At 46.4% G+C, this 21,751-nt stretch overlaps 1 protein-coding gene across 1 annotated transcript; it reads right to left on the minus strand.

Moving 5' to 3' along the window:
• Positions 1-8,312: 8,312 nt before the first annotated feature.
• Positions 8,313-20,533, minus strand: LOC118367986 (ATP-sensitive inward rectifier potassium channel 10-like). The gene is made up of 6 exons (XM_052497435.1): positions 20,155-20,533; positions 19,796-20,078; positions 19,059-19,270; positions 16,581-16,712; positions 16,184-16,361; positions 8,313-10,859 (listed from the first exon to the last, which is right to left on the minus strand). The coding sequence occupies exons 1-6, from the start codon at positions 20,266-20,268 to the stop codon at positions 10,435-10,437; spliced, it is 1,344 nt and encodes a 447-aa protein (XP_052353395.1). The 5' UTR covers positions 20,269-20,533; the 3' UTR covers positions 8,313-10,434.
• Between the last annotated feature and the right edge of the window lie 1,218 nt (positions 20,534-21,751).

Here is a 21,751-nt window from a genome sequence, read left to right on the forward strand (position 1 = left end):
GGGCATGACTGTGTATCTGAAGCATTTGATAATCAACCTTGTTTTTTTCTCTCTTCTTATCCAGGGCATGACTGTGTATCTGAAGCATTTGATAATCAACCTTGTTTTTTCCTCTCTTCTTATCCAGGGCATGACTGTGTATCTGAAGCATTTGATAATCAACCTTGTTTTTTCCTCTCTTCTTATCCAGGGCATGACTGTGTATCTGAAGCATTTGATAATTGAACGTCACACACTTTTCAAACAGTTGTACCCACATGAAAACGTGATACCCAAACACCACTTTATGATACATTACCCAGCATGCATAAGACAAATCGGTCCTTTATTACATACAGTATGTGGAGCATGATGTTTGAGGCTAAGCACAAACTCATTAAGAACACCCTCAAAAACTTCCAGAACTTTAACTTTAAGTCCCTTGCCAAAAAACACCAATTTGCTACAGGCCATCACTGGGAGACATCACCATTGTGACATACTGAGTATGGACCGATGAAAGCATTTTCCCTGAGTGATTTTACTGGTGGTGATGAGTTGGCAGTGTCACTTCAGGTCACTATGCAGAAAGCCATTTACTCTACCAGCTGGGTTAAGATGAATGGCACAGAGTACAGAGAGGGACTGTTTGCAGTAAGATGGAGCATGAAATGCCAGTCTTGTGTAAAATAGCTAAGATCATTGTGGTTGACAATATTGTTGACAATATTGTATACCTATTGGTGAACAAGATGTATACTGATCATTTCAGTGAACATTACCATTTACTAGATGCTGTTCTTCCACTAACCTCATTGCAACTCCCCTCCAAGTCTCCGACCACTACCTTGTATCCTTTTCCCTCTCGCTCTCATCCAACACTTCCCACACTGCCCCTACTCGGATGGTATCGCGCCGTCCCAACCTTCGCTCTCTCTCCCCCGCTACTCTCTCCTCTTCCATCCTATCATCTCTTCCCTCTGCTCAAACCTTCTCCAACCTATCTCCTGATTCTGCCTCCTCAACCCTCCTCTCCTCCCTTTCTGCATCCTTTGACTCTCTATGCCCCCTATCCTCCAGGCCGGCTCGGTCCTCCCCTCCCGCTCCGTGGCTCGACGACTCATTGCGAGCTCACAGAACAGGGCTCCGGGCAGCCGAGCGGAAATGAGGGAAAACTCGCCTCCCTGCGGACCTGGCATCCTTTCGCTCCCTCCTCTCTACATTTTCCTCTTCTGTCTCTGCTGCTAAAGCCACTTTCTACCACTCTAAATTCCAAGCTTCTGCCTCTAACCCTAGGAAGCTCTTTGCCACCTTCTCCTCCCTCCTGAATCCTCCTCCCCCTCCCCCCCTCCTCCCTCTCTGCAGATGACTTCGTCAACCATTTTGAAAAGAAGGTCGACAACATCCAATCCTCGTTTGCTAAGTCAAACGACACCGCTGGTTCTGCTCACACTGCCCTACCCTGTGCTCTGACCTCTTTCTCCCCTCTCTCTCCAGATGAAATCTCGCGTCTTGTGACGGCCGGCCGCCCAACAACCTGCCCGCTTGACCCTATCCCCTCCTCTCTTCTCCAGACCATTTCCGGAGACCTTCTCCCTTACCTCACCTCGCTCATCAACTCATCCCTGACCGCTGGCTACGTCTCTTCCGTCTTCAAGAGAGCGAGAGTTGCACCCCTTCTGAAAAAACCTACACTCGATCCCTGCGATGTCAACAACTACAGACCAGTATCCCTTCTTTCTTTTCTCTCCAAAACTCTTGAATGTGCCGTCCTTGGCCAGCTCTCCCGCTATCTCTCTCAGAATGACCTTCTTGATCCAAATCAGTCAGGTTTCAAGACTAGTCATTCAACTGAGACTGCTCTTCTCTGTATCACGGAGGCGCTCCACACCGCTAAAGCTAACTCTCTCTCCTCTGCTCTCATCCTTCTAGACCTATCGGCTGCCTTCGATACTGTGAACCATCAGATCCTCCTCTCCACCCTCTCCGAGTTGGGCATCTCCGGCGCGGCCCACGCTTGGATTGCGTCCTACCTGACAGGTCGCTCCTACCAGGTGGCATGGCGAGAATCTGTCTCCTCACCACGCGCTCTCACCACTGGTGTCCCCCAGGGCTCTGTTCTAGGCCCTCTCCTATTCTCGCTATACACCAAGTCACTTGGCTCTGTCATAACCTCACATGGTCTCTCCTATCATTGCTATGCAGACGACACACAATTAATCTTCTCCTTTCCCCCTTCTGATGACCAGGTGGCGAATCGCATCTCTGCATGTCTGGCAGACATATCAGTGTGGATGACGGATCACCACCTCAAGCTGAACCTCGGCAAGACGGAGCTGCTCTTCCTCCCGGGGAAGGACTGCCCGTTCCATGATCTCGTCATCACGGTTGACAACTCCATTGTGTCCTCCTCCCAGAGCGCTAAGAACCTTGGCGTGATCCTGGACAACACCCTGTCGTTCTCAACTAACATCAAGGCGGTGATGAGGTATGAGGTAGGATGAGGTAGGTGAAAATGGGTGGGCTATTTACCAATAGATTATGTACAGCTGCAGCGATTGGTTAGCTGCTCAGATAGCTGATGTTTGAAGTTGGTGAGGGAGATAAAAGTCTCCAACTTCAGCGATTTTTGCAATTCGTTCCAGTCACAGGCAGCAGAGTACTGGAACGAAAGGCGGCCGAATGAGGTGTTGGCTTTAGGGATGATCAGTGAGATACACCTGCTGGAGCGTGTGCTACGGTTGGGTGTTGCCATCGTGACCAGTGAACTGAGATAAGGCGGAGCTTTACCTAGCATGGCCTTGTAGATGACCTGGAGCCAGTGGGTCTGGCGACGAATATGTAGCGAGGGCCAGCCGACTAGAGCATACAAGTCGCAGTGGTGGGTAGTATAAGGTGCTTTAGTGACAAAACGGAAGCGATTTTGTAGATGACATCGCCGAAGTCGAGGATCGGTAGGATAGTCAGTTTTACTAGGGTAAGCTTGGCAGCGTGAGTGAAGGAGGCTTTGTTGCGGAATAGAAAGCCGACTCTTGATTTGATTTTCGATTGGAGATGTTTGATATGGGTCTGGAAGGAGAGTTTGCAGTCTAGCCAGACACCTAGGTACTTATAGATGTCCACATATTCAAGGTCGGAACCATCCAGTGTGGTGATGCTAGTCGGGCATGCGGGTGCAGGCAGCGATCGGTTGAAAAGCATGCATTTGGTTTTACTAGCGTTTAAGAGCAGTTGGAGGCCACGGAAGGAGTGTTGTATGGCATTGAAGCTCGTTTGGAGGTTAGATAGCACAGTGTCCAATGACGGGCCGAAAGTATATAGAATGGTGTCGTCTGCGTAGAGGTGGATCAGGGAATCGCCCGCAGCAAGACCAACATCATTGATATATACAGAGAAAAGAGTCGGCCTGAGAATTGAACCCTGTGGCACCCCCATAGAGACTGCCAGAGGACCGGACAGCATGCCCTCCGATTTGACAAACTGAACTCTGTCTGTCTGTCTCCTGTAAATCACAGATGGTAATAGTGCTGCGCTACATGTTACCAGACAACAGTGTGTGTGAGAGGTTTTTGGAGTTTGTAGAGGTGAAGGACAAAACCGGTGTTGGCCTCTCTCCAACACCATCAAACCAGTCCTAGCACCACTTAATGTCAAGGAAAAGCTGGCTGCACAAGCCTACTATAGGGCAGCGGTGATGAGTGGTACTGTACGTGGTGTCCAAACGCTACTGAATGAGACTTACCCAAATGTGCCATTTGTGCACACCAACTGATTCTAACAGTTCAGCAACTTTGTACAGGGAGAGTGAGCGCGCTTAAAGTGTTTTTTGCAGACCTATTCTCCTTTTCCATCTTTTTCACGGGCTCACCCAAAAGACTCTCCCCTTTCGCAGAATCAACGAACATACGGGTCCCCAAACCACAGGGTACACAATGGAACTTCAAAAGCAGAACCATTAATGCTGTGTAGCAGGACCGTGAGACACTGGCCCAGGGCATGGAGGACATCCGCATGCAGCCTGGATGGGATGAGATCACCATCAGCGAGGCTTATGACCTTGTCCATGAAACCCACATTTCTGCAACTGCCCGAGTTATTTTCCTTGGTCATGCCAGAGGTGGATGTTTTGTACAGCATAATGCAGAAACGAACCATTGGTGCAGCAGGTATCGCTGGCGCAATCAGCAACTTCAAGGTGAACATTAAAACATTTGCGAGCAAACTAATGCACTGGCTATTAGTGATGCACTGGCTATTAGTGATGCACTGGCTATTAGTGATGCACTGGCTATTAGTGATGCACTGGCCATTAGTGATGCAATGGCCATTAGTGATGCACTGGCTATTAGTGATGCACTGGCCATTAGTGATGCACTGGCTATTAGTGATGCACTGGCCATTAGTGATGCACTGGCCATTAGTGATGCAATGGCCATTAGTGATGCACTGGCTATTAGTGATGCACTGGCCATTAGTGATGCACTGGCCATTAGTGATGCAATGGCCATTAGTGATGCACTGGCTATTAGTGATGCACTGGCCATTAGTGATGCACTGGCTATTAGTGATGCACTGGCCATTAGTCATGCACTGGCCATTAGTGATGCACTGGCTATTAGTGATGCACTGGCTATTAGTGATGCAATGGCCATTAGTGATGCACTGGCTATTAGTGATGCAATGGCCATTAGTGATGCACTGGCTATTAGTGATGCACTGGCTATTAGTGATGCAATGGCCATTAGTGATGCACTGGCTATTAGTGATGCACTGGCTATTAGTGATGCACTGGCTATTAGTGATGCAATGGCCATTAGTGATGCACTGGCTATTAGTGATGCAATGGCCATTAGTGATGCACTGGCTATTAGTGATGCACTGGCTATTAGTGATGCAATGGCCATTAGTGATGCACTGGCTATTAGTGATGCACTGGCTATTAGTGATGCACTGGCTATTAGTGATGCACTGGCTATTAGGGATGCACTGGCCATTAGTGATGCACTGGCTATTAGTGATGCACTGGCTATTAGTGATGCACTGGCTATTAGTGATGCAATGGCCATTAGTGATGCACTGGCTATTAGTGATGCACTGGCTATTAGTGATGCACTGGCTATTAGTGATGCACTGGCTATTAGTGATGCACTGGCTATTAGTGATGCAATAGCCATTAGGGATGCACTGGCTATTAGTGATGCAATAGCCATTAGGGATGCACTGGCTATTAGTGATGCACTGGCTATTAGTGATGCACTGGCTATTAGTGATGCAATAGCCATTAGGGATGCACTGGCTATTAGTGATGCAATAGCCATTAGGGATGCACTGGCTATTAGTGATGCAATAGCCATTAGGGATGCACTGGCTATTAGTGATGCACTGGCTATTAGTGATGCAATAGCCATTAGGGATGCACTGGCTATTAGTGATGCAATAGCCATTAGGGATGCACTGGCTATTAGTGATGCAATAGCCATTAGGGATGCACTGGCTATTAGTGATGCAATAGCCATTAGGGATGCACTGGCTATTAGTGATGCAATAGCCATTAGGGATGCACTGGCTATTAGTGATGCAATAGCCATTAGGGATGCCACTGAACCAAGGTGGAGAAAACCTAACACTGCACCCGTGATGAAGGAGGCTCGCTGCTCATGTGCAACAAAGGTTTTCTGAAAGGGACCACTTAATTGCAGCAAAGTTGATGGACATTTAATTTTTCCCCACGTATGTACCTTATTTTCCCACCGCAGAACTCCAATGTGCTACCAGGCCATGGCCTGTGGGCAACCAGGAGATGTGGGAAACAGAGCTGTCCACTCTCTACCGGCATCCTGAGCTGCAAAGGAAGACAGCACTTTCTTTATTGAAATCACTCTACAAGAACAACCTGCAGGATCACTTATCTGATACGGTCTCTCTTCTTAAAATCAAACCACTCCGATGACAACCGCAGAGTCAGAGAGAAACGTTTCCACCGTGGGCCAGAAAAGGTTAATTGTCCATTCTGTCAATCCAGCATGACTTCATCCAGAGAATGCCAGACTTTGATGACAAAGTCATTGAGAAGTTTGCCCACGAGAAGGACCGCCGTGCCAAATTCCTGTTCAAGTGAGCACATCACAACAATGGTGAGTCCATAAATATGTCTAGTAAGCTGCTGCATAAATGATGTAATATGCCAGGGAGATATGTATACTGTTGCTAAGAAAGTAATACTAAGTGTATGTTGTGTAGTAAGCTGTTAGTAGCCTATGTTTCTCATCCTGAGAATGTGGTCCCTTTCTCCCTTAGAACTTAGCCTACTGTTCTGACTTGGTGGTGCACATGTAGCCTATTTCCTGTTTCAGAGAAATCTCATTTTAGATTTTTTTAACAACTTTAATTGTCTACTTACGTGCCTACATCCGTCTCAGCTTGCTCATGTCTTAATCGAAATTACGGCTTTCCTCTGAACAGCTTATCGTCATATATGCCATAGTTTGTACACCTGCATTGTTGTATTGCTTATATAGGCCTATCTCATTAGTACCTTATTAATAATTTTAGGCAATGCTAGAATGATGCTTTTAATTGTTTTTCTTACTTAATGTGTTATAATGATCTCTGGTCCTTTTCTCTACAAGGAGGGTGGTAAGTTACATATCCAACAACATATTATTGTATCCCCTCCTCGTAACCATGTTTGCCAGTGACAGTCTCTTCCTAATTCAAATATTTTTGTTCAACAAAAAGTTCAGTGTTAGACCCATGTAATTACAGTCCATATTGCGAAGGTTGTTTTTGTTGTTGCTCAATGTGCTGTCAGTGGGTCTGTTTATTGTCTATAAAAGTTGATCCTCGTGATTTTATTGTTCTACCTTTTTAGACCACATAGACCTAATGAAATATTTCAAATGGTAGGCTAACCGCTGGTCGCTCTCTCGCTCTCTCGCTCTCTCTCTGTGGTGACATAAAGAATAATAAAGTTAAGGCTGAATTGCTGAATTTATCTGAACTAACATCTGAATTTCTGTCGCTATCCATTTGGAAATAGCTGAACGAAGGGGCCTACCTCATCGCAGCTCGTTTGCGTGCACTTGCTTATACTTAGAGCTAAGTGTTAATTATATAAGAACAAACATTGTGAATTTACTGAACATGAATGTAATAATGTTTGTGTTTGGTTCAAAGTCAAAACTCATGTCGGCGTACATTATCATTGAAGGAGAAGGATGTTCTTACCCAGTTACACAAATCACCAAGGTGTCAACAGAAACCCTTTTTTAAAAACATGTCAGCCAAAAGCTCCACTCTCTGGACAGCTTGATGTCGACCCTAAACGTTTGTGGGCACCGTTTGTCACAGTTAGAGTGCATTTCATGTATTGTTTAGAGTTGTGTAGTGGCTTCGCTGACATGCATCTAAAATGGGTTGTTTGCCCAACCAATTGTCACTGTAATGTGATAACCATCTTGTGGGCTGACAGAAATACTTTCCCCAAAACCTTCTCAATTAAACTTTAACTGCAAAGCCTGCTTACCTGGCAGAAGTAAGCATATCATTTGTATATATTATTTGTTAGTAGCAAACTTTACCTTTAAATAAGCAGCAGCAGTACAAAACCATATCAAGACCTGCACATTAGATGGCACATTAGATGGCACACTAGATGGCACACTAGATGGCACACTAGATGGCACACTAGATGCGCTATTAACGACCCAGATGGGAATTACACTCCAAATGTTTTAGTTTTCTTACAGGCCTAAAAAATGTCACTTCTGGTGTGGTTTAAGCATTGACATGGACTCAGAACATCCAATTTCATTGTTTCTCTATGAACAATTGTAATTTTGAGAGTGAAAAATATATATATATTCTAAAACCAGGAGAACTACTACTGTGGAAACTAAATTTGGGAAAGAAATCACAGATTTTACAGGACCCCCATTAGAGTTGTTTGTTAACCATTATTGACCAGGTATATTGACAGAAAACATAGTGCACTACTTTCTCCTGTACACCAAGGACCCGGGGAAGAGTGGCAGGGGAGAAGAGAAGAGGAGACTGTGCCAACTTGAAAGCTAGAATAAAATGAGTAGCTCTCATGCTAAAACGTTGAGAGCTCTAGCTCCATCGTTCTCTATGGGGAAAAAACTACAATTTTTTGTTTCGTCCCAGTTCTCCCCTACCTGCGGCACTCTGGGATTAAGAGTGCATTGTGCAAGTGTACAGCAACAAAAACCATGTGGTATATGTTTAGTGTGTGTTTCCTTCAGTGCTGGTTTCACGGAGACCGACACAGGTGTGGGGGGGGTTCGTTTGACAGAGACGGGCCAAGACAGAGCTGTTGTAAATCTGCACTTTTATTAAAAACAGACATTTCATTGTATATTATCTGTTGCAGTATTACAGATGGGACCTGGCCTGGGTAACACTTCATAGTATATTATCTGTTAGGGTGATGAGGTTGCAGTATTACAGATGGGACCTGGCCTGGGTAACACTTCATAGTATATTATCTGTTAGGGTGATGAGGTTGCAGTATTACAGATGGGACCTGGCCTGGGCAACACTTCATAGTATATTATCTGTTAGGGTGATGAGGTTGCAGTATTACAGATGGGACCTGGCCTGGTCAACACATTATAACCAATCACAGGCAATGGTAGCATTCTTGCCTGACTTCATTGCAGACGCCTGCCAGATCTCACAACGAGTGGATAGGTGTTTAACATATCAGCTAACCACACCATATGATATTGAAATCTGATGCTCGACTGCACAGACACTGGCACATCAAAAGGCACAGTTTAGTGGCACGTTTTAGAATGACCACAGGAGTGATCAGGTATTGAAGTACAGGAGGAATAACAAGTACATGCATATGAACATGAATATGTTAAAACACACATACATGCAGTCTCGCACGCACATTGACTGAAACATATAAATATGCTTGTGTACACAAACACCATCAAGTTAAAGTGCTTTTAGTATTGTTAACATACATATTTTCCAGTGAAAAATCATATAAAAAAATAACAGAAACACTGAAGATCAGGGTTGGAATGAATTACATTTCAATTCTAGTCAATTCAGGAAGTACACTGAAATTCTAGTCAACTCAGGAAGTACACTGAAATTCTAGTCAATTCAGGAAGTACACTGAAATTCTAGTCAACTCAGGAAGTACACTGAAATTCTAGTCAACTCAGGAAGTACACTGAAATTCTAGTCAATTCAGGAAGTACACTGAAATTCTAGTCAACTCAGGAAGTACACTGAAATTCTAGTCAACTCAGGAAGTACACTGAAATTCTAGTCAATTCAGGAAGTACACTGAAATTCTAGTCAACTCAGGAAGTACACTGAAATTCTAGTCAATTCAGGAAGTACACTGAAATTCTAGTCAACTCAGGAAGTACACTGAAATTACAATTCCAATTTCATTTCTCTTCAGGGCTTTTCAATGAGTGACAATGAAATTTTGGAATTGGAATTTGGTTTACTTTCTGAATTATCCGGAATTTAAATGGAATGGACCCCAACCCTGCTAAGCATATACTCTGATGAATAAGTACTGCTGGATATCGCATCGTTAGGGACAGATACATACAGTATACATACGATATCATATATTCAATCAAAATCCTTTAAAAAAAATGTTTAAAAAAAAATTATCCAGTATTTCCACTCTCATGTCCTGCAGACAGAGTACCTTTCTGTGTTAAAAACAGTAACAGTACAATGATTCCACAGGAGGATGGTGGTACCTTAATTGGGGAGGACAGACTCTTGGTAATGGCTGGAGCGGAATCTGTGGAATGGTATCAAACACATGGTTTCCATGGTTTCCATGTGTTTGATGCCAATCCATTTACTCTGTTCCAGACATTATTATGAGCCGTCCTCCCCTCAGCAGCCTCCACTGCATGGTTCCTTTGATTATGTCCTCGTGAACCATGTTTTGTCCTGGTAAACCAGTCAACCTTGACCTTTCCAGTCACACAAAGTCTTCTTATAAAAAATACAGACAAATTAAGTTTAAAAAGCTTTCTTGGTCCATCTTTGATTACAGGACAGTAGACACAAATGGGATGTATTTTGTTCCTTTGAAGGACATCACCTGTTGAATCCTTACAAGGGGCAATACAAATGCATAAAGTCCAAAAAAGGAGTGTGTGTGTCTGTGTGTGTGTTCACATGTCCCAACAGAGGAGCAGCTCATCTCTCATTCCTTCATCTTTTTATTCTCACTTGATAAGTTATCAATCTCCATACAGTCTGCTCTCTTTTCTCGATTCTCGTAACTCTCTCATTCCATCTCATTCATGCTCTCTCTCTCTCTCTCTCTCTCTCTCTCTCTCTCTCTCTCTCTCTCTCTCTCTCTCTCTCTCTCTCTCTCTCTCTCTCTCTCTCTCTCTCTCTCTCTCTCTCTCCCCCTCTCTCTCCCTCCATCCTCTCTGTCTATACATTACTGATACGGACACTGAGGGGGCTACTGTCTCTCCCCCTCCCCCTGCCCCTCCCCCTGCCCCTCCCCCTCTCCTCCCCTCGATAGCTCTCCTCTAGTTTAATCTTCTCTGGGTCCGCCCCTTCCTCTGCGCCCCCTCTGCTGCTGCGGGACGAGTGCATGGCCGGGCTTGGGGGGGGGGCCTGTTTGAAGAGGGGCGGGGTTTTCGTTTTGTCCACCTTGTCGAAGAAGGTGAAGTCCGCCACATACTTCCCAGACGGGGACAGGGAGACCACGGGGGGGAACTCATACCCCCACAGGATCTCATCAGGCAGGTAGGAGGTGCGCACCTGGCAGGTGGCGGATGTGGGCTCTACCGTGGCACTCATGATCACCAGCAGCTCAAAGTCTGCCAGATCCGGATCCGTCCATCCCCCTCCTAGAACACAGGTAGAGTGAATGAAAGATACAAATTTAGCACTAGAGATCCATAAGAATAAACACAAAACACACCCCACACACTTACTGTACGCACAAATAGCTGCACCACAAAGGCCTATATATAGGTTGATAACGAACATCAAGCACACAAGCAGTAAAGATGTCCACCCCCTTCAAGCACACTGCACAACTGCCTTCATTTTGCCTGACCCCAGGAGGAGTCGCTGCTGCCTTGAGTTACACACCCTTTTTCCCTCAGAACAGCCTCAACACGTCAGGACATGGACTCTACAAGGTGTCGAACGTGGTCCATTCACACTCAGAATGGCACACATACACCATCCCATATCCGCGGGAAGTAGGGGTGCTGAGGGTGCTGCACCCTCTTAAAAATCTGAATTTAAAAAATGTATTATAGCAAAAATATCATTTTCAAACATATATATTTGTTCACAAAAGTCGTGCACTGGGCCTTTACCGGATGTATTAGCTGCCAAATAAAAACATTTCAGCATCTCTGTTTTGGCAACAACAAAAAAGGTATAATTAAGAACAGTATCTTGCAGGATTCAATAGTTGGAATTGTAAGAGTTGTTGCCCTTTTGCTTTCTCTGCAATCATCATTCTATTTATTTAACCAGGGAGGCTAGTTGAGAACAAGTTCTCATTTACAACAGCGACCTGGCCAAGATAAAGCACAGCAGTTCAACACATACAACAACACAGATGGAATAAACAAACATACAGTCAATAATACAGTAGAAATTATATACATATATACATATATACAGTGTATATACTGTATACTATATACAGTGTGTGCAACTGAGGTAGGATAAGGGAGGTAAGGTAATAAATAGGCCATGGTGGAGAAGTAATTACAATATAGCAATTAAACACTGGAATGGTAGATGTGCAGAATATGAATGTGCAAGTAGAGATACTGGGGTGCAAATGAGCAAGATAAATAAATACATTATGGAGATGAGGTAGTTGGATGGGCTATTTACAGATGGGCTGTACAGGTGCAGTGATCTGTAAGCTGCTCTAACAGCTGGTGCTTAAAGCTAGTGAGGGAGATATCTGGTCTCCAGCTTATGTGATTTTGGCAGTTCGTTCCAGTCATTGGCAGCAGAGAACTGTAAGGAAAGGCAGCCAAAGTAAGAATTGGCTTTGGGGGTGACCAGGGAGATATACCTGCTGGAGCGAGTGCTACGGTTGGGTGCTGCTATGGTGACCAGTGAGCTGAGATAAGGTGGGGCTTTAACCTAGCAGAGACTTGTAGATGACCGAGAGCCAGTGGGTTTGGCGGCGAGTATGAAGCGAGGGCCAGCCAACGAGAGCGTACAGGTCGCTTTGGTGACAAAACAGATGGCACTGTGATAGACTGCATCCAATTTGTTGAGTAGAATGTTTGTTGTAGGCTATTTTGTAAATTACATTGCATTTAAGAGCAGTTGGAGGCCACAGAAGGAGAGTTGTATAGCATTGAAGCTCGTCTAGAGGATAGTTAATGCAGTTTCCAAAGAAGGGCCAGAGGTATACATAATGGTGTCGTCGCTTAGAGGTGGATCAAAGAATCACCAGCAGCAAGAGCAACATCATTGATGTATACAGAGAAAAGGGTCGGCCCTGCGCTTTTAACGGACCTCTGAGACTATCACGGTGCAGGTGCATTTATACGGAGACTTGATTACACACAGGTGGATGCTGGTAAACACTCAAATACATTTTTGCACCTTCCATGTCTCAATTGTCTCAGGGCTTAAAATCCTTCTTTAATCTGTCTCCTCCCCTTCAACTACACTGATTGAAGTGGACTTAACAAGTGACATCAATAAGCAATCATAGCTTTCACCTGATTTCACCTGGTCAGTCTATGTCATCTGTGAAAACAGTCCTTTTAACTCTAACCTCGACCCAGTACTGCTCTCACTTCGTAACACACGCACACACATACAAACGTGCACGCACAAATATCACACACACACACGTATGCACACAGACAAGCACACACAATGCATGATATGGTAGACTGTCTAGTCTATTCAGTCTCTAATGTTGTTCTTGACTTCTGGTTTGAGCAGTTCTGACTGTGCTCTTCTGAACAGCCTTTACAACCTCTGTGCTCCTCTCTTCTCACTCCTGTTAACAACTACAGTGTACTGAGGGGATTCACGTTAGTGCACTCATTGTAACCCCTTACTGAAACTCCTGACAGTGTCCCACCGTTTTTGGCAAAATCCCCAACTCCCCGTCCGTGTGCCCCCAAAGAGCTACAGATATTTCCACAGAAATGCATCATGAGAATTTGAGAGCTGCCGTGAGAGGAGGCCAGACTAGAAGACAGATTCATAGATAGTGCAGGGGCTATTGTCGTAGCATTATGTACTGTTAGTATTTTGATTCTTCTAGTAACAGTATTATGATACTTGAAGATAGTATTACGATTTTTGCAGATATTACTTACATTTTCAAGGTACACAGTGTGAACCCAAATGCCAAACGGAGTGTTCTCTGGGATCAGGCATCATTAAATGAACATATTACGTGTACAGTAACACAATGGCGTACAATCTGACCACAGTCAATTTAACAGGAGGAGTTTGGGGCTCAACCCATTATAGAGAGAGAGAGAAGGGGGGGGAGAGTGAGAGAGAGAGAGAGAGAGAGAGAGAGCGAGAGAGAGAGAGAGAGAGAGAGAGAGAGAGGAGAGAAGGGGAGAGAGAGAGAGAGAGAGAGAGAGAGAGAAGCGAGAGAGAGAGAGAGAGAGAGAGAGAGAGAGCGAGAGAGAGAGAGAGAGAGAGAGAGAGGAGAGAAGGGAGAGGAGAGAGAGAGAGAGAGAGAGAGAGAGAGAGAGAGAGAGAGAGAGAGAGAGAGAGAGAGAGAGAGAGAGAGAGAGAGAGAGAAGGGGGAGCGAGAGAGAGAGAGAGAGAAGGGGGGAGCGAGAGAGAGAGAGAGAGAGAGAGCGAGAGAGAGAGAGAGAGAGAGAGAGAGAGAGAGAGAGAGAAGGGGAGAGCGAGAGAGAGAGAGAGAGAGAGGGGGGAGAGAGAGAGAGAGAAGGGGGCGAGAGAGAGAGAGAGAGAGAGAGAGAGCGAGAGAGAGAGAGAGAGAGAGGAGAGAGAGGAGAGAAGGGAGAGCGAGAGAGAGAGAGAGAGAGAGAGAGAGAGAGAGAGAGAGAGAGAAGGGGGAGAGCGAGAGAGAGAGAGAGAGAGCGAGAGAGAGAGAGAGAGAGAGAGAGAGAGAGAGAGAGAGAGAGAGAGAGAGAGAGAGAGAGAGAGAGAGAGAGAGAGAGAGAAGGGGGAGCGAGAGAGAGAGAGAGAGAGAGAGAGAGAGAGAGAGAGAGAGAGAGAGAGAGAGAGAGAGAGAGAGAGAGAGAGAGAGAGAGAAAAGGGGGTAGCAAGAGAGAGAGAGAGAGAGAAGGGGGGGAGCGAGAGAGAGAGAGAGAGAGAGAGAGAGAGAGAGAGAGAGAGAGAGAGAGAGAGAGAGAGAGAGAGGGGGGGGAGCGAGAGAAGGGGGAGAGCGAGAGAGAGAGAGAGAGAGAGAGAGAGAGAGAGAGAGAGAGAGAGAGAGAGAGAGAGAGAGAGAGAGAGAGAGAGAGAGAGAGAGAGAGAGAGAGAGAGAGAGAGAGAGATGAGAGAGAGAGGAGAGAGAGCAGTAAAGGAGTAGAGAGGTAGATCAGGGATCAGTATGGGTCACAGTAATAGCTCTGTGGTTAGTGGTGATGAGAGGCCTGCCCTCCTGTAAGAGGATCCCCCCCAGCTGTGTGTCAGCACCCCTCACTGTATCAGACTGTACCCCGTTGTCTTTTAATGAGAAACCCTGGCACCCACTCACACACATTCCACTGACATACACACAGAGATGGAGAGAGAGAGACCCCTCTCCCGGTGTCATCCCCCAGACCCCAAAAATGTGACTACAATGGAGTGAACTAATAGGTATTTCACTCTACACTGGAGTGAACTATAATTAAATGGTGCATGGTGTAAAATATCATTTGCATTTTTCCCAGGGTATCTTTTCTTTTTGAGTGAATTGTCGAATTTACCACCCATGACTGTATTTGTTAGTGACACAGACATGGTTGTTGAATTATTTATATATACTTATATATATCATTAGGCCTTGCTTTGATTGCTTAGTTTTACCCTAGCACTGTGGTGTTAGGAAACTCCTGGTTTACAGGCCACATCAGGCCTGCAAGTCACATTATGCTGGCTTGCAAAGTGATGAATGTGTAATTCCTACAGGAATCCAGACAGAGCTAGGATATCCAACAGTTGGAATCTTTATTCACCCTCAACCCTCATTCAGAAAGACTGTCGGGATAATGGAAATTGATAAAGGAGACGACCTAAACCATTTAAACTGGAACAACCATTTCAATAACAGGTGCAATAAATCAAATGAACTAATAGAAAAATATATGTTATCTTTGTGAAGCATAACATCATTCAATCAGTCAATGTACATGCAAAAACACAGTAGTGCATTCTGGGATATCTGATAATGATGGGTGTGGTTTTGATTGGACTGTTTTACTCTCCACAGTGTAAAACAATAACTCTGACTATTAACATCAACACTGGGGGTTCTTTTACACCGCTGAGTTCTAATTTCACTCTTACAGAGTGATTTTAACTTCTGAATCGACACTGGACGATTTGCTGTGTACACGCATTCACATATACAGTATGCACGCACGTACGCAAACACACACCCCTCTACAACAGGGATCGGCAAAAAGGTTATTTTCAAATACAATCACTTTTTTGGCATAGTTGTGGTCAATTTGCAGTGTACAAATTACTAGAATGATGTTCCCTACCATCCACCCTTCACCCCCCCCCCCATCCCTCTACTGTCCTGGCTCTGTTCCAAATGCCCTTTGTCCATCACAGCAGTGACCTTTAATCTCCTAAATTCACCCTTCTCTTTCTCTCCACTCGGATGGCTTTCCGTTCCCACACCCCGGCTGGCCCTCTCGTCCTACTGGTGATTAAGACATGGGACATGGTCAACTATAGCAACAACTTCACCTCCTTTACACAGACTGTAAGGTACTGTAGTTCACTACACCACTACTACAGCAGAACACTGAACCTGCCTGTCTATTTTACTACCATGTCTTAGGCCACTTACAGTAATATCAAATTGGACCAATAGGACAAGAACACTAGACCGTAACTACACTATACCTGCCTATGGAACTGGTAACCTTCAAGTTTTAGGTCATGAAATAGGACCAATTGAATGAGAACACACAACACAAATAACTGACAATGTGAACATTAAGCTACTGTATGTAATCATTCCTACCCTTGGCAGCCCAGGCTCTGAGCGGGCTGCTGTCGTCTATGATGTGGTAGAAGGTGAGGGGGAGGATGAGGAAGGGGCTGTCGCTGGACGTGTCCACCTGGAAGGGAACGTTCCTCTGGTCTAGACGCATCGTCTCCCCCTCCTTGGTCTGGGACGTCTGGAGCAACTTCCCCGTCACCTAGGAGCCAAATGGAGTCATTTGTTTAGGGGACATGTGCAAGGATTCTGAAGAGGAGTGTCGATGGAAAATGACTACTGCGTCATTCTCACACACACACACACACACACACACACACACACACACACACACACACACACACACACACACACACACACACACACACACACACACACACACACACACACACACACACACACACACACACTGTGTCTCTACCGAGCAGCCCAGCAGCAGGCTCTTGCGCATGTTAGCCACACGGATCATGAGGCAGGGTCGGCCCTCGTGATTGGACACCACAGCGTACTGACTGAACTTCACTGTCTCTCCTCTCTTCTTGGGCCGCGCCACCTGAGGACAATGGGGAAGAGTGTGTCAGAGCCACACAGTGTAGCATGATGAACTCCACTACCCACAATGCTCTCTGGAACATATCCGGTTTGAGTAAATATTATTGTGCTGCACAGCCTGCTGTAAGTCTCCTTATCAATACACATAGGGCATGAACTTCCTATGATCTTAACCTCCACCCCCAACACACACACAGACACACATATAGATAACTCTGACCCTGAGTGAGAGATAGAGAGGGCAGCAGATAATTCATGTTATAGAGGGTTAAAATGATATGAGGGAAGAGGAGAAAGGGAGCAGGGGAGAGAAAGGGGGAGAGGGGGAGAGAGAGAGAGAGAGGGGGGAGAGAGAGATGGGGAGAGAGAGAGAGAGAGAGAGAGAGAGAGAGAGAGAGAGAGAGAGAGAGAGAGAGAGAGAGAGAGAGAGAGAGAGGGGGGGGAGAGGGGGAGAGGGGGAGAGAGAGAGGGGGGAGAGGGGGAGAGAGAGAGGGGGGAGAGAGGGGGAGAGGGGAGAGAGAGAGAGAGAGAGAGAGAGAGAGAGAGAGAGAGAGAGAGAGAGAGAGAGAGAGAGAGAGAGAGAGAGAGAGAGGGGAAGAGAGATAGAGCGGGGAGAGGGGAGAGAGAGTGGGGGGAGAGGGGGAGAGCAAGAGAGAGGGGGAGAAAGAGAGAGAGAGAGAGAGAGAGAGAGAGAGAGAGAGAGAGAGAGAGAGAGAGAGAGAGAGAGAGAGAGGAAGAGAGATAGAGCGGGGAGAGGGGGAGAGAGAGGGGGGAGAGGGGGAGAGCAAGAGAGAGGGGGAGAAAGAGAGAGAGAGAGAGAGAGAGAGAGAGAGAGAGAGCGGGGGAAAGAGAGAGAGAGAGAGAGCGGGGGAAAGAGAGAGGGGGGAGAGAGAGGGGGGGAAAGAGAGGGGGGAGCTGGATAGTAAACACTGATGTATGTGTTGACTATGGATGGATGCAGTGCATATGTGACCCGATTTAGGAAACTAGTCACGACTTCACAGCAGAGCCATTTGAATATAAATGTTCTTTTTTTTAATCAAAATGCGTTTTTTTTTGCAGAAATGCTTTCTCGAACATGTGTTCGAGATAATGAGCGGGCTGGACATGCCGAGATAGGAGAGAGGATTGGTCTGCCATATAGAGGGCTTCTGTTTATTTGAGCTCGTCAGTCTGTGTTGGTAATCCTGTCGAACACGCCTTTTTAAAAATGTACTATGTAGTGGAGCTGCATAAGTGTTGCTCTCCATTTTCTGGAGGATTAAGTTTTGAAATCATGTATACAAGTAAGATAGTCTAGCGTTAGCTAGCTACATTTTGTGATATTATATGTTTCTAATTTTGACAAAGTGGTTTCATTTCAAGCTAAAGTGTACTGTTAGCTAACGTTAGGTGGCTTGCTCCCTAGCTGATGTTATTATTCGTTTCCCAGAGCAGTTGTTGCCACACTGTTAATTGTTGCTTATCTAGCTAACGTTAGCTGGCTGGCTTGTTAGCGAACGTTATGCGATGTGTGTGATCTTAAACGTTGTTTACCTAGCTAGGTTCATTGTTTACCCAGCTAGCTATATGTCTTAAGCTAAAGTCTACTGTTAGCTAGCTAACTTTAACTGCTCCCTAGAGGACGTTATTATTCATTTCCCAGAGCTGTTTGCTTTTGTAGTTAGAGCCTAATGTTAGGTATTGCTGGCACTTTGTTCATTGTTGTTTTAACGAGCTAACGTTAGCTGACTGGCTCATTAGCTGACGTTACGTGACATGTATACTGTACAACACTCGTTGAATATGGCCGGTGTCAGTAAACGACTGCAAAAAAGGCGTAATGAAATTGTTGTCAGCAGAGCTGGATAGGCTGTTTTCATGTTATCCTGAGGTAAACAAATCATCGGCCAGAGCGTCAAGTGTGCACTCCGAGAGCGAAACAAGATGGGTGGGGATAAAGTTTAAGAGGGTGTGAACGATGCTGAATGGGTGTAGACAAAGAAGAGCTCTTCACTTGACATCAAAATATTCAAAGGCGATTTTCTCAAAAGTGAATTTACAAGTTGATCAACTTTCAAAGAAGAATTACTTTCCCATTGTTCCTCAGATGCCATGTATGATATACCATTTTGTAGCTCAGAGTCTCTACTTTTATCCAATGTAAAAAACACCATTTCACATTTTGCTTACATAAGACCAGGTGGCCAGTCACATATTATGGCACTGAAAATTTGACGTGATGTGTAGATCCAGATGTTTCAGTGAAATACTGTATATCCATACTGTTGTGGTTTACTTTATCAATGAATGTGATGGATGGTGAAGTGAACATCTTATCGTTCTGCCCAGGGGAAGGGTGAGGTACCTTGGCGAGGAAGGTTCCAGTGATGAAGATCTCAAGCACCATGGTGATGACGAGCTGGAGGATGAGGAGGATGATGGCGGCGGGACATTCCTCTGTGATGCAACGGAAGCCGTAGCCAATTGTGGTCTGTGACTCCAGTGAGAAGAGGAACGCCCCCGTCAGAGTCTGCACCTGCATCACACATGGGGTGTGGTTTGACGGAGGGTCAAACTCTAGAGGGAGGGGTGGAGAAGGGAGGCACAGGGAGAGAGGCAAGGTTGTGAGATTGACATGGAAAGCAAAAGGTACAAAGATTATAGGAGAGGTACAACTGATTGTATTGGTATTTTGAGGTATCATTGCTCTCAAATGCCTTAGAATTCTGTCTCTCCCTCTCTTTCCCTTCCCTCCATCCTCACCTAGCAGGTCTCCATGCACCAGCGCCACCAGGTACCACAGAACCCCTCCCCTCCCACCTTCTCTCCCCCCATCCCTCTCTCCCTCTACCTCTCTCTCCCCTTCCTCCATCCTCACCTAGCAGGTCTCCGTGCACCAGCACCACCAGGTACCACAGAACCCCTCCCCTCCCACCTTCTCTCCCCCCATTCCTCTCTCCCTCAACCTCTCTCTCCCCTTCCTCCATCCTCACCTAGCAGGTCTCCGTGCACCAGCGCCACCAGGTACCACAGAACCCCTCCCCTCCCACCTTCTCTCCCCCCATCCCTCTCTCCCTCTCTCTCCCCTTCCTCCATCCTCACCTAGCAGGTCTCCATGCACCAGCGCCACCAGGTACCACAGAACCCCGAACAGGAACCAGGTCCCAGCGAAGGTGGCCGAGAACAGGAAGAGCTTGTAGCGCCACTGCATGTCCAGGAAGGTCGTCCAGATGTCACGCAGGTACATCGCCCCACGCCCGCTCACATGCTCGATGTGCACGTTGCTGTGCCCGTCCTTGGAGAGAACGCGCCGTCTCCGTCGGAGTGCGCAGACCGCCGTCGCTGCCCCCCTGCCGTTGCTGCCCCCCCTGCCGTCGCTGCCCCCCTGCCGTTGCTGCCCCCCCTGCCATCGCTGCCCCCCCTGCCGTTGCTGCCCCCCCTGCCGCAGTTGCCACCCCCACCCCTTCCGCCCCCCCTGCCCCCAACAGCGGCTTCAGAACCTCCGTCTGTGTCATGGAGTGACACTCCTTCTGGGGGGAGGAGCCGCGCGAGGAGGGGGGAGTGGCCGACGTCATGGCTGCAGCTTTATCAGGGGAAGAAGGGAGGGATGGTGGGAGGGGGAGTTGATGATGGAGGAGTGAGGTCGGGGGTGAATGAGGATAGAATGGATAAATGGGAAAGGACTCGACGGTGGAAATTAGAGTGAGGGAGAGAGCTGAAGAGGGAGAGGAGTGAGGGTGAGGGGTGAGGAGGGAGAGGGAGGGAGTGGGGTGTGGATGGAGAGGAGTGAGGAGTGAGGAGGGAGAGGGGTGAGGAGAAGGAGGGGTGAGGAGGGAGAGGAGTGAAACGGGAGAGAGATGAAGAAAAAGAGGAGTGAAACTGGAGAAAGATTAAGAGGGAGAGGAGTGAGGGGGTGGGGAGAAGGAAGGGTGAAGAGGGAGAGGAAGAGATAAATATTGTGCAAAGTCAAAGTTGATGAAAAACAAGCTCAAAAGATTTTGTGAGAAAGGAGAGAAGAGGAAAGGAAGAGAGAGGTTGTTAACGGGAGGAATGGAAGAGGTGACAGGAGTGGAACATTCGGGGTGTGGGGGGAGGAAGACATGAAGAAAGGGATAGAAAGAGAGGGACATTATAAACGGGACACACTTTTTCAAGTGGACAGATGCAGGCCTGTGGCTGTCAATGTGCTCCAAACTCTCTGTCACTCTCTCTCTTCATCCTTTTCTTTACAGACAGAGCCACAGCTGCCCTTTCAAAGTAAAAGCCCCCTTTCAGTGCAATGTCACAGCTGTCTTTTCCTTTTAAAAGCCCCTCTATAATGCTAAGGCGCTCAGATGTGTCTGCAGCGCATCACGCTGGCTGGATCAGGAGGGACTGAAACAAGGCTTACTTATTCCCCATCCGAAACCAGGAACAGAAAAGCCACATGTAGCCTAGTATCTGGAGCACAGGAGGATGGTGGCAACTTAATTGGGGACAGGCTCGTGGTAATGGTTGGAGCGGAATCGGTGGAATGGTATCAAATACATCAAACACATGGTGTCCACATGGTTCCCACATGGTTTCCTCATGGTTTCCTCATGGTTTCCTCATGGTTTCCACATGGTTTCCTCATGGTTTCCTCATGGTTTCCACATGGTTCCCACATGGTTTCCTCATGGTTTCCTCATGGTTTCCACATGGTTTCCTCATGGTTTCCTCATGGTTTCCACATGGTTCCCACATGGTTTCCACATGGTTTCCTCATGGTTTCCTCATGGTTTCCACATGGTTTCCTCATGGTTTCGACATGGTTTCCACATGGTTTCCTCATGGTTTCCTCATGGTTTCCACATGGTTTCCTCATGGTTTCCACATGGTTTCCTCATGGTTTCCACATGGTTTCCACATGGTTTCCTCATGGTTTCCACATGGTTTCCTCATGGTTTCCTCATGGTTTCCACATGGTTTCCTCATGGTTTCCACATGGTTTCTTCATGGTTTCTACATGGTTTCCTCATGATTTCCACATGGTTTCCTCATGGTTTCCACATGGTTTCCACATGGTTTCCTCATGGT

This window comes from Oncorhynchus keta, chromosome 35 (assembly GCF_023373465.1).
Source record: "Oncorhynchus keta strain PuntledgeMale-10-30-2019 chromosome 35, Oket_V2, whole genome shotgun sequence".
NCBI classification, from domain to species: domain Eukaryota; kingdom Metazoa; phylum Chordata; class Actinopteri; order Salmoniformes; family Salmonidae; genus Oncorhynchus; species Oncorhynchus keta.